Source organism: Magallana gigas, chromosome 2 (assembly GCF_963853765.1).
Source record: "Magallana gigas chromosome 2, xbMagGiga1.1, whole genome shotgun sequence".
Taxonomy (NCBI): domain Eukaryota; kingdom Metazoa; phylum Mollusca; class Bivalvia; order Ostreida; family Ostreidae; genus Magallana; species Magallana gigas.
In genome coordinates, this window is record NC_088854.1 from 45,260,276 (window position 1) to 45,274,523 (window position 14,248).

The following is a 14,248-nucleotide window of genomic DNA, read 5'->3' on the forward strand; positions in this document are numbered from 1 at the left end:
AGTTTTTCATTTTATTAGGACTTTTTCTTTATCGGAGCCACACTAAATTCCGGCACCATTAAAAATTGGTAAAAGAAATTTGTCTTTCATTCCAGATGAGTTCCAAATGTCAAGTTTGCATAATATGACGTCAACAAATTCTGAATTATAATGAAGGTGTGTATGCTATTAATGCCCGAACCCAGACACGTATATTCTATATTGTGGTGCGCGCTGATAAGGCGATTTAAATTTAATTCAAGCATTGAAATCCATATCATTCCTCTATTGTTAAATGGGTATGTCGCTAAGTAAACCTATCAAAGTTCAAGAAAGGTTTCTAATTAGACCTTTTCACTATATCCAAGTAAACATTGTCCGCATAGCCATGATATCTTTATAGAAATATTAGAATGTTAATGGCTTGCTAGGCCGAAGACGATATTTATTAATATGCGATACCTATTAGGGATCAAGAGAATTTTTTAAAATGCTTGTCATACATAGCATCTAAAGAGAAAAAACCTTGACCTCATTTGACCAGATTATGAATTCTGTAGAAACTATATTTTGCGATTTTGCCCCGACAAATACCATTTTATCTCGTATTCAGGACATACTCATATGAATTTTAAAAGATGAATGTCAGAAGAAAATGTATGATACATTAATTAATTGGTCTCAATTTCGGACTGCTTTTGTACAAGAATTTAATTTGTAATTCTTTGAGTATTTTCAATGTAGTAAATTCTTCTATACAAAAAATATGAAAACAATGTTTTCGTTCCGAAACCAATAAAATAAAATGAGAGAGAGAGAGAGGGGGAGAGAGAGAATATTATCGAACTTGGAAAAATTAAAACAATAGCAAAACAATTAAAAATAATATTTATTGCTTTACATAGTGATGTCATATAACAAAACATTGCATTTGAAGCTCCGAGTTCCATTGCCATATTCTTTGCGTAGTATTTGAATGAGGCACATTGGATACTCAACTCAAGAGACAAAACAGAAGTACTGTATATAACACATACTACATGATTACAAATAAGGAACAATGAGCATCATAAACAAAATAGATAAACTTAAATAATACTGAAGGGATACTGTAATGTATTCCGATCCATTACAGTTAACTATCACAGACCATGGAGCACTCGGATGGCGTGTCATTATTATATACCGTAAAACTCGCCTTGTAGACTATTTTGGCTACAATAGACGTTGATAACATGACACAATACAAAATAAATAAATATTTACATTCCGTTTCGTCAACAGATAATTTGAGACATTATTTTTCAACGCTAATTTCGTCATCCAAGACGAATTTTTGAATATCCTTCAAACCAGCAGCTCAATCAATCGGAACAAATACCACGCGCCATATGTAAAACTCTCAAGAGGTATCGAATGTATGCGGAAGAACTTCTGAATTAAATTTCGGAGTTGAGTGCTATGGAGTGTCTTGAGGCTCATTTGGCACGTTCAAGGAGGGGGGCGGGGATCCATAAATTGGAGGCGTGACTGTAGACGTTTGAGATCCACGCCCCGAGTTTAGTTTCATAGAAGTGTTAACCCGAGAAGGGACACACCATGGTGGTATGGGCATGGGATTGTCCCTCATTTGTTGATCCCAATATTCGGCCCTATTCAAAAGATACCCGCGGCCATGTTCAGCAAGATCTCTTTCGTCCAGTATTGGGTCCTTTTCTCGATCTATAACAAGAGTGAAAAAAAAAGTTTATTAGTAATTATACATAAAGGAAACAATCTATTTTACTCCAAGACTTTGGTTTTGACAAGCAGAGTGGTTGCCTTACCTGTTGAGTCAATCACATGGTCAAAGTATTTCTTGTCTTTATATAGTTCCTCCAGAAGTATTCGGAGGCGCCAATCGTCCATATTTCGCTTTTTAGCGTCAGCCGACTTCGAAGCACCAAGGGAGCGCATACTCTCCCCGGAATCATTGACCATTGTGTTTGCCCTAGTCATACTCGAGGGTTCTCTGAGAGACCATGGAATGGTATGACGTAATTCGTGACGTGTGCACCATGGTGGCGTTTGTTCTTGATTAATTCTCTCTCCACTTCGTCGCACGATCGTAAAGAAGGGTTCAGGTGAGTTTTGCTGTAAAATGGGAAATATCTATTACATGATACTTGAATCTAAAATACCCAGTGGCACGTGCCTGTCAATTAAAACAGAAATAAACAACTTACATATCCTTCAGGGCGGGCCTGTGTTCTGTTCCCCACGAGGACAAACTCATCCTCATCTCCAATATCAATAGACCCCCTCTCCTGAAAAATGAATTATAAAACGTTAAAAACCGTTTAAAACCAAATGACACAACCCAAAAAGATAGCAATCGGAGAAATATTCAACACAATATTTCATCACACACAGAAATGCACTGGAGTCAATACAATAGCTTTGATATTTCAAACTCATATTAAAAAGAATTAGTTAACATTTTTTAAAAAAAAATTCTGCAGAGTTTATGATTTATTAGAAATGTTTATTCTATTTAATAATAGAAATTAAATACCTCATCGTCCATCTGAATTTCCTCGATTTCAAGGTCATTGGGCGTTGCGAATGCTTCCCGGACATGCCTATCTCCACCGCCTTGACACAAAAAGTGTAAAGAAAAAATTAAACATCTGCAGTACAGTTTTCTTTTGGAAATAATGTTTTGAACATATAAAGAAATAAAATGATCAAAGTTATAGCAATAATTACATTAAACTATATATATTAACCTTTTGATTTGATTTGAACATATTTTATTGTTTATATATATAACATACATATGTATTTTTTTACCTTTTCTTTGATCCAAGAACTTCTGGTCATTAGCAAGACCCAGCCTAAATTGTCGGAGTTGTTCTGGGTTGAGGGAGTTCCGCGTACTGTCGTTCCTTTGTAAAGAAGAGGGTGGTAGTGGGGGTCTGCCACCGGGCCCGCCCAATGGAGCCCCTCCCCCGCCCCTCCCGTAAACCTTCACCAGATCGTTCAGTTCTCGGGGCTTTTCAGATTCTGACACGTATATCATCTGTAAAAGGAGGCAGTTTCATTAAGGTAACTTGGTCCCATGAAGGTAAGAAGTTCAAGACAATGGACTAAGTACCAATAAATTATTCATTTTTATGAGCTTTTCCTACCTGAGGATCGCGCTTTTTGCGAGACTTAAACAGGCGTTTCTTTAAAAGTTCACGGCTAGGTGTTCCAACATCTCGCCGTCCCTGTTAAACAAATGAGCATCCATTTTATCAATTTTATAAAATTTTCATTGAAAGACGGATATTTGATGGCAAGGTAAGTAAACATATAAAAGATGATTAATTTTACTTTTCTTTTGACGTCATCGTCATCATCACCAAACGTTATCACTTCCTCTTCCTCCTGGTGTTGTCCGACATTGAAGGCCACGGACTTACCCCCCGTGTTGTCAACCTTTGTCAAAGACGGCCTCTGCTTTCGCTGAAAATACACCAATTCTAACATATATTGACGAACAGTTTTAATAGGGTGTAGTAATTAAATGTATGTAAAGTACTAAAACTATCATTCAATTGAGTGGTATCTGGTGAGAGCATAAGAAATTATCATTTCACTGAGACTCATACTAAACATGCACAATTACAGAGCTGCTAAGCAAGCCAATAGGTTACAGATACTTCTAAGGGGCTGCTAGTATAGTAAATTACTGGGAGGTTTGCTTTGTATTTTGATTACTAAGATTCTACCAAGTATCCCTACCTCAGAAGTACCAATCCTATCGGCTGAAGACCTCGGTTGTTTGGGTCTAGGACCATCCTCCCCGTCACCATCCTTGGACTCTTCCTTCTGAGTTTGCGTTATCTCTGGACCAAACTCGTCGGCAATATATCCCTTCAATAAAAATTATACCGTACAGCCGTTTTTTGTTTTGGCGGGACACAAAATCTGGTGGATCTGAGTCTACATATGTATAAGGTATACCAATAACTTTAGCGGATGTAATTTTGGTGTATCATTTTCCCTTCATTGGAAATCCATTGTTTGTTAATTACATGTCATTTGTTATAATTAGAAATATAATACATGTGAAATGAATGTAATGAACATTCAGCTGCTATCATACCCCAGTTGGACGTCCCTTTTTGTTCCGTTTTAAACGCTGGATTTTGAACAACCCTCGGATTCTCGCTTTCTTGAAATAGCGAGCCATTTCTTCCTCCGATATTATCTGACCATCTGAGACGCGCTAAAATCGAAATAAATGGTGATATTAAAATTATTGCAAATTAGATACGATTTTTGCAATTACCTACGTTTTAAACCAATTTGATAACCTCTTACAATGATTCGTCCCTGTGAGTCCCGAACGAATCCTGGAGGTAATTTCGAGATCCCCTTGACGTATTCCTCATCGAATACTTCGTCTTCTTCGACATCACGAAGGTCTTGGTCACTGTCTATGTTCCCGCCATTTTTATCGTCCTCACTCCCAGGGGCCGTGACCCGAAATCCAGGACTGTCCGTTCCGCTGTCCTTCTCGCACTCCTTTTCGGTGCCGTCTGCTTTTGGCTTGCCTGTGTCGTCTGGTTCGTCCACATTTTCTACTACCATTTCCTCTTCTGCTTTGTTGTTTTCCTTCGGGAAAGACTCTTCGAAATCCTTTTAGTTGAAAAAACAATATAAAAAAAATCCATCTGTTTTATACAGATATTTCAAAGAATATATTATTCTTTCAATTGTTTTTTTTTTCTTGGGGAGGGGGGGGGGTTACGGGGAATGATGGGGGTTTTCAAGTTGAAAGGAAAAACTGATTTCTGATTTTCACAGCATATAATAAAGTTGATTTATTTAAGGAATAAGGAATCATTCTTTGAGTATTATGAGGTGATAATTTCAGTCGGAGAATGATCAAAATTAATCCAATAAAGCCCGAAGGGCTTTATGATAGATTTGATCACGCCCCGACCGAAATTATCACCTCATAATATTCAAAGAATGATTCCTTATTACTTATATTTATATAATTTTAAGCCATCGTACGATTAAATATTCAAATATAAATAAGTAAACCCCGCTGGCGCCTCGGTTTGGCGTCATTTGTAGTTATGGGTTATATAGTACACAATCGATACCTAGTGTTATCACAAGCAAAGACCCTGGAAAATGTAAAAATTCATGTTTAAAACAATAAAAGTAAAACACGGTTAGCATTTAAGTACATACATGTAAATAGTATAATTATTTACATCCATTAAGTATTATCGCTTTATTTCTTACAAAAATTGTTCGAAATTCACGGGTCTTTAGAAACTGACAGGATTGAAATCTACACGATCCAGTTCTGACCATGGAGTTTGTCGATTGGTTGGTCGAAACCTTCAGCAACCTAAGATTTATCACGAACTGCACGAAATAAACACGATGATGTCGGTCTCTAATTTCCATATAAGACGTCTTTGCTGTTTCTTTTATTAAATGTAATGATGTACATTAAACGATTTAGTTATTTTTATTTATAAATTTTTCATTTGAAAGATGTAAATACAAACAGTAGAATACTTTCTTTGATGATTTATGCAGGTTATGAAGGTAGCGATCTTTGCAGAAAATATACATAACCCGCGTTAACTGCTAAGGCGGGCTATGTACTTTGGCTGCAATATCGCTACCTTCATATTCCGAGTGAATCACCAAAGACAGCATTTTATTGTTTAAAGAAAGCCAACATTTCCCTGAGAGTTTTTGTTTGACTGTCTGTTTGCCTAGGGAGCATTTGATTGCTTTTAATTCGAACATGCATGCAAGACAAAGGTGTCTTTGATTTTCTATTTGTTCAGACACCCCTTTTTCGTTGATCCGTAACTTTATGCCAGACATGTTAAGGTTTAACCAAATTGAGACAACTATAAGAAATGTTAATTATCCACGATATGTCCTCTATTAAGAGACAGGTACTAATATATTTCAAATGAAAACCACGATAGTTTGTTGAGGTTTTAGGACACCGTACAGTTACCGTTTTGTCTCAAAGTTTTAAACTGTTTAAACTGTTCTAGTTTGACAACCCATAAATCATTTTCACGTGTAATTGAACGGGACTACGCGGTAATTTGATATCTTTTGGTGGTCTGTAACAAATGTAAATGTCCGCAGATATCTGTATAGCTTTAAAATAATCAGACAGATCTGAAACTTTCATTTAAAGGTCTCAGCAGAGCGTCAATTGAAAGGCAGGTTCTGAAAAGACGCGCTGATGTCGCATTTTTACCTTTTATCTATTATCTACTCATTGAGAGACGAGCATAAGGACAAATTATTAACACCAATCAACAGGAATTAAATGACATCGATAAAGATTACCAGCAGTGTAGAGTTTTACAAAATTTCGCAACTTATCCTCAACTTTCAGATTGTATAACCAAAATTACATGTATATCAATTTCAAATCTTTACGAGTAAGGACTTTCAAAACCACTTTTCTATGCCTCAACACTTCTCGTTTGTGTAAATTCATTACCTGATTATCTCTTTGAAAATTAAATACACGTTTGCAAGACGATCCTATGAGTAATCATACGTCAAAGAATTGGGAAACACTTACGATTATACTTTAAAATTATAACCATTTTAACAAGAGCTTGGACTTTGGGATGTTGTGTAAAACAGCAATGTGACGTAGCCCTGTCTATTTCACTGCTGGCCACTCAGCCCTGGCTCTTTGAAATCAACAAGATTTGTCTGGCTTCTGAGCTAAGAATACGCAATCGGTGCATATTTCGCCTGAAACCGCGTCATTTTAAACTTGTTTTGACGCAAAAAATAGATAGCTACGTCCAACCAAGGTCTTGTTAAAATGGTTCTATGATTTGTACTATTAAATCCTGTATCATCAAGAATGCAAGCAAGTAATATAAACTGTATACCATTCACTGATTCACTGAAGGATCTTTTCGGATTGTCATGGTCAATCAAAAAGGGCATCTTTTTATAGTACTTGCGGTATCTTAAACCATATCATACAATTGAAGCCAGTGGCATCATGCATCTCATACAGTTCTACGCAGACAAAAATAAACCAGATAATATTCTTACGTCATCATAATCCTCCATTTTGAACTCGGCGTGGTCGTCTTCCTCACTCCAGTAGTGTTCTTCGTCAAGCTTGGTTTCGATGCGCTTCTTGTTGAGGTACTGTTCCATGAACTCGGCTTTCTTACCATCCCCATTCTTTCGGAGCTCCTCTTCCTCCAACGAATCGGGGGAACCGCCACCATCCTTACGCTTGTCGTGCTTTGGTTTCGATTTCCCCCGAGCGAAGCGACCGAGTTTCCTCTGTTTCTTGTTCCTCTTTTTCTCGTGCATATCCCTTGTGATCAGAACTTTGCTCAGCTGTCCTTCCGGCTGCAATAAATAAATTTGTTATCATAGTCCACTTCTAAATCAATAAACAACAGACTTGAATTTTTGTCTAAATTTGTTAAAATATATTTACAACATATCCGTGTTCTTGCTTTCTCCCGCCAATTTCCCTAATTCTCCTTTGTACTTCTTCTTCGTCCTCAGAGCTCTCCTAGAAACAAAAAAATTCAAAGACCATCAATGGACTCAACATCAAACACAACATAGAAATGCACGCGCATTAAAAGAGATGACATAACTTACAGAGCTCTGGCTCTCGTGTCTCAGAAATGAAAGAAAATCAATTACAGTAGGAAAAGTTTCACTGTATGATACGTTACTTTTATTGTCTACTTCTTCACTTTATCTTGACAACTGCATGACATTAATTCTCAATACAGACCTAAATTTTCTTTCAATAGGTTTATATGACGATTATCAAATAGAATTTATAAAATGGATGATGGGGTTTCTTACTTGCTCATTGTTTTCTTCCTCTTCTAGATCTCTTGGGGTAGGATCCTGTTGCATTAAAGAAGTAAACAATAAAAGAACATTTAATTCATTGCATGGTTATTATTCCAATCTTACCAAATTGAATCCTTGGGTAAACAGTATTGTATAAAAAAAACTTGCAAATAGATTCTAGTTAAATGAGGCAACTTTTGAGATTTGACAAAAACCCTTATTGTCATAAAGAAACATCTTACAAGCAAAGCAAGAACCAACACACCTGTTGGTGAAAGACGTGAAACCTTACATGAAATCATTGTTTTTCATTTCTAGATCTTCCTTTCTACTTTAGTTTAAGCTGTTTTCCTTTCTTTCTGATTCTTCAGACTTAAAATCAGGATTAAACCTATTTGTCTTAAGGCTATTGGGTCAAACTACAGATATTTAATACATCTGCTAACCACATCTTCTGCCTCGATGGAATAATCGGTATAAAACTTGTTCAGCATGTCATTTGTTTACAGTAATATTAAGATTGTTTCTATAGGAGAACAAGACTATTAGAGCTTTATTGAGTCTCATTGCAGATATAAGCGCTTTTGTTAACGTCAAGATTTACAAATTTAAAGTCTGCAAGTTGTACAGAAAGATCTATTAAGTCAAGAAATCGTTGGGTTTGCATATTGATTCTCGCCATAGGACTCCCTCCTTCTGTGGTGTGTTTCTAATATATGGCGTAGTCAAAATCAAAGAAAACAAAATTTAAAACTAATACCCTGGTATTATCGATGTTTTGCAGTTCGACATTTCTATACTTGGATTTCTGCTATTATATCGTGTACATTGTAGATGCAACATTTTGTTGTCATGTAGTAATTCTCTTTTTGATTATTAATAATTTATTATAAATCACCATAAAACATAATCGAATTTCCTTAAGACTCTTGTGTACAGCTTCAAATAGTTTTTATGATTATTTTCACACCTTATAAGATAAACAAGTAATATTTTAGTGGGATGAACATGAATCTGTACAATGATAAACAAGAAATATTGATTGCTTTTTCAACAATTCAACACGCGGATTTACCTAGATTTTAATTTTTTATTCAAACTTTACTTAATTGATTGTTTTCCCAAACATTTGCGGAAAGTAAATATAAACAGTTGTGAAAGAAACTTGCTACTTTAAACGTGAAAAACAAAAGCTATCACCAATGTCGAAAATCATAGACAGTTAGCTTGTTTCCAGTGCGTAACGAAGACAGTGCAACGCCCAATACCAGATAAGTATCTTTGCTGACCTGGTTTAGCACTCGATATATTTATTCAAGTTTTTAAAAAATCGATATAATCATAGATAATTTATTTTTCTTGAAGCGTATTTCAAGATTAACATGCATCTATTTTGTCATCTCAAAAAAATGGATTGAGTCCTTCCAAGAGGTCTTGAAAAAATATATATTCACGTCCATTGAAGCGTGGGGGTCACTTGATTGAAGTTGCACATGAAATTTGAAAAGATTAAAAAAATTTTTTTGAAACTTTCATTTAGAGAACAATATTTGAATGCAAGCTTAACGGTATAATGACAGGTTAATACTAGTAAGCATTGATTTCGAATTAAAGGTGTCCTAAGGTTTCGGTTTTCCTTAATTTGAAAGAAACTTTTTGAAAGAAACTTATCTTTAGAAAAGATAATCACAACTACAAGTCGTATAACCTGAGTTTTCTAACTATGATTTAAATCCTTTATTCTTGTTATTGCACGTAAGTGTGTATAAAGAGATTTCAAAGAAATTCCCACAATCCCTTTCGGTGTTGCCGTGTAGTCTGGTTTTCCCTCAAACCAAATTTTACCTTCTGTTCATCTCTCTCCCCGTCAACAATAACCTTCAGTCCAAAATAGACATTTGAAGCTGCTTAGTGGTATAAAATTCATAGGCTACTCGTGAAATGCACATCAAATCAAAAAACAAATGTGAAAAATAAGAAAGAAGTGACACAAAACACACTTTCAAGAAAACAGAGGTGGGGGGAAAGGTAACAGAGCGATTGGTGTCAAAGGTTTTGGTAAAAAGAAGCAACACCAACATTTAGACCGCTGATATTATTAGAAACTTAAAGATTCACATTTAGGTTACACATATATATGGCAATGATACAACATCAGTTTTTCCACTTTGATAGTGGATATGCACAGCAACTGGTGAACATCAAATTACTGATTTGTGTGTACATGATAAGTTAGATAGCAGCCAAAAAAGCCCGCAGTGAGAGACGAATGTCGTATAGAAATACTATTAATGTAAGGTACATTAGCAGTGGATTTACACGATTCCATAACGTGCAAACCAACCTTGAAGCTGATAGGTGGTATCAGGGACGTGTATACTAATAAACATGTAGTATATATGTCCCTGGTGGTATGGAAGCAGGTAAATCTGGAGGAAGCTAGCATCTAATTGACAGGTATCCTGTACGATTTCAAAACATCTTCTCCAACTGAACCTCATAGTATTACCCAATTATACCGGTATTTCATATTGACATAAAATATGCATGTACAATCTATAAGATAGGTGAGGTGTCTTACTGAACCTAATACCAAAGTATATATATTTCACATTGGCATTAAATATACAAAGAAAAAAACATTAAGATAGACAATACGCCTGATCAAGCAATGAGATTCAGTCAGAGTCGACAGTTTGAGAGGTCTGGTCGCAAGCTTAGGATTATCTCTACATACCTGGCTCGGTAAGGGCGTAGCCCCATCTACCTGTTCTGAGGGTGCTATAGTGCTACCGAGATCCGACATTTTACTCTGTGAAGATTAAGTTGTGCGTTACAGTTGTGCATGGTATGATGGAGTGCTAAAAATGACCCTTTTTATTGCTCGTCCGTGGACCATAACAAATCTCGACAAACCTGTTGGTGATCATAGGCTAACTACTGTTTCGATCAAGTTTTTGATTTACAGTTTTTTGCTTCCTTGATAGTTGGTACTGATGGTCCATTAACTATTGTTGAATTCTTCCCATTCACATTATAACTTTGGTACAAGTTCTTTGAAAACTTTATGAATGTTCCACAAAGAATTACAATATGTTTCCTTCCGAATAATAGCACAAATTTGGATCAATGGTGGAATTCGCCATGACACTTTACCAAAGTTACGGCCTTTCATCGACCCATAATGCTTTTGAAACTTTTTACTCGTTTGTTTGCATTTCTTTACAAGGTCTAAATTATTTTGTCGTGGGATTCAAAACGCTATTAGATTTCCCTTTAAATCGATGGCTAAGTCATATTGACTGAAAGCGTTATTGATAGTCATAATAACTTGTGTTGCTAATGCTTCTATCTCTTCATGTGTACCAACAAAATTATGTAACTAAGAATACAGATGGAGTTTACTTTGTGATAACGGCATATATTCTACACTAAAATTGCATCATATTCTCAAATATAATTCATGCATGGCTCTATCATTAGAATTTTTTCTTTCATTGTCGCCGCCTTTTGAATTTCTATATCCAGGAAAATGTTTATTTATTTGTATAAGCTCTACAGGCAATACGGTTTAGGGATCCTATCCTAGCTTCATGCATACATGTACATATAATCTAGCGTTTTCTCCTTGTTTTCTTCTGAAAATGGTATTAAGGTACATATGTCTAAAGCTAGAGCATAGGGTCACACACCATACCATTACCAAGGAAAGAACAAAAAAAATAAATAGATTGTAACATTGACATAGAACTATGTGAAGACACGTGATCATTTGAAAATAAATATAAATATATACTTTAATTAATCAAAGTGATAGAGTTTAAAGTTCAAAGACTTACAATAACTGTATCGGGTCTCTCTTGATCTTCCTTCGTTTGTCCGTCAACCTCTACTCGGATCTCCTCTTCCTTTTTTTCCTCATTCTCCTTCTGCTCTTCTTCTTTGTCAAGTTTATCCGGAATAAAGCCGGAATCTTGCGATGCTCGATCGTCCTCGTCTTCCTCTTCGTCTTGCTTCGTCTCCTCCGACGGGGGTTCTTTCTCTTCTTCGTGTCTTAACTCTTCCGGTTCATTTTCTTCGTTCTGTGCCTGTTCCTCGCTCTTTGTGCTCTTGTCATCATCTGACTCTTCTGTGATGTTGCGTTCTTCGTCATCAATTTGGGTGCGTTTCCGGCGACGGCAGACGATACACAGAATAATGATGATGATTAACACAATTATAATAAACACAAGAACTCCTAAGAGAATATAGAGCCAGGTTAAATCTGTTTCTGATGTTGGAGCTGTTGGGTCTATAAGAAAGAAGTGGAAAATATATGCATGTGCTGTGTAATGAAAAATCTCGTATAAAGGGGTATTTTACTATGGTTTTTTTAGTTATTTCTCGGTATAAACTACGTATTGTATATTAGAGTGAATTCTAAACTATGTGAACTTTCATTCATATTTATTGTTAGAGTGAATTTAAAATCATTTTGATGTTTATAAATTAATCAAATTAAATTTTAGAAAACTTTTATGCGAACTTTTTAAACCAAACTTAAAAAGTTATTTTTTAAACCTTGAATTACAAACTTTTAAAACAGCACGCTCTGCCATGATTCTTAAATGCGTTCTATCCAAATACGTAAACAGAGTAACAGTCTTCTGAATATTTATAAAATCAACTCAAAAATATCCGATAATACATGTAAAACAGATAAATACTTAAAGTTCATTAAATATGTGCAAGTTATATAGATTATTTGAAGCTTGTGCAACATACGTATGTATTATAGCTTGAAACGAAACATCATTTAAATGCTCCTGAATTATATTTTTTTCAAATATGAAAAATAATATAATAGGTATTTAGTTTCTCTCTATGTTAGAAAGAAAAAAGATTGTTTTTTTTTTATTCCTTTGCATACAGTTCAGGTTATCCATGTATTACTGAATAGATATTTCTATACATAAAATTATTTAAAGGCTCAGACTGTCTCAATATAACATGTCTTTGGCCTTTAATATTCGCATTCAGTGGTCTGACTTTTTTCAGTGTATTTTTAAAAAGAGGCATATGGCCTATATATAATGGGCCGCTTTGCTCACCTAAGTAAAGGACTGGTTTAAAATATATAGCGAGCATTGAAAATTATACGTAATGCGATTAGTACGTAACGTGGAAGGAATGGCAATTCCTCCATACACGAGTATAGCATAGCAGTATATATTGAAGCCTAACGCAAATTTATGCTGTCAATATAGCTAGTGTTTCGTCTTATCCACGAATTGAAGCACAGCATTGATATTTCAAGCTTTTGTTGATAAACATGCAAAGGTATGATGCTATGAGAGAGAGAGAGAGAGAGAGAGAGAGAGAGAGAGAGAGAGAGAGAGAGTTACGAATTTCCCGATAATTTACTTCGATTCAATCATTCGATACCACGGTTCCCTATTATAGGTACAGGAAAATGCGTCACGTTGCATACTCAAAGCATGGACAAACACGTAAACGCGTACACGGTGTGTTCTTTTATCCAAAACTTTCTTGACGCCAAATTTCTATTATGTAACAGAATCTTCTTGGTTTGCCAGAAAATCTTTACAGTTTGTGCTTCAAAATTTTGCTTTTTAATATAGTTTGTATATAGTTTGCTTCATTGTATCGGTATGCAGCTGATCGTGTTAAACGTGTTCCCATTCTTCAATATCGCAGTTCTGTGTAAAATGTTCATCTTCTCTGAATTATTACAAAGCTGTTAAATGTAGCGACTTTTTGCGTACAACTGCAAAGTTATTAAGGCAAATCTTACAGCATTTTACAAGTAGTCTTAATAATTTACATTCACCCGGTATCACATTGGATCTTTGAATGAAGAAAAATAATGCGTAAAAATGGGTGGTTAGGGGAATGTCACAAATGTAGTTAAAAAAAATAGGGATAAACAATTCAATATTAACGTGTGACATTCTGTCTATGACAGTAAATACTTTGATTTATACATGTAATTATTGCTATTATCATTTTATCATGTTTTATCATATTTCATAAAGCATACATTGTTTTTTTTTACATTACCCTTATCAGAATTCTAAAAAAGACCAACTGCTGTATTGTTTAGTGTTTTAATTGATTTCTTACAGTTGATACATGGAATTGTTTTTCCTAAATACTTTATTAGCATCCGTGTATGGATAACTCCTTAATTGCGGACCAATTTAATACACCGGTTTACATTTACTCATTTTACCGTCGTTAATAAAATTATTTAAAGTTTTTTAGAAATTGAAAAGTGATACTTACAACAGGCAGCTGAAATGAAGAAAAAAAAATGCATTTAATTTGTGAAATCTGACTTGTAGCGTTATCTAATAATTTCATCCGTACACTATCAAAGAGATACCTACTCGTT

At 35.1% G+C, this 14,248-nt stretch overlaps 1 protein-coding gene across 1 annotated transcript; it reads right to left on the reverse strand.

Annotated features, from left to right (window-relative positions):
* Positions 1 to 850: 850 nt before the first annotated feature.
* On the reverse strand, positions 851 to 12,452 carry LOC105325275 (ABC transporter F family member 4). Its single transcript, XM_066071941.1, has 17 exons — positions 12,425 to 12,452; positions 11,694 to 12,178; positions 10,592 to 10,666; positions 7,864 to 7,908; positions 7,651 to 7,671; positions 7,481 to 7,558; positions 7,081 to 7,389; positions 4,330 to 4,647; positions 4,112 to 4,234; positions 3,748 to 3,879; positions 3,337 to 3,468; positions 3,150 to 3,230; positions 2,812 to 3,040; positions 2,534 to 2,613; positions 2,205 to 2,285; positions 1,806 to 2,112; positions 851 to 1,701 (listed from the first exon to the last, which is right to left on the reverse strand). The coding sequence occupies exons 1-17, from the start codon at positions 12,450 to 12,452 to the stop codon at positions 1,439 to 1,441; spliced, it is 2,787 nt and encodes a 928-aa protein (XP_065928013.1). The 3' UTR covers positions 851 to 1,438.
* Between the last annotated feature and the right edge of the window lie 1,796 nt (positions 12,453 to 14,248).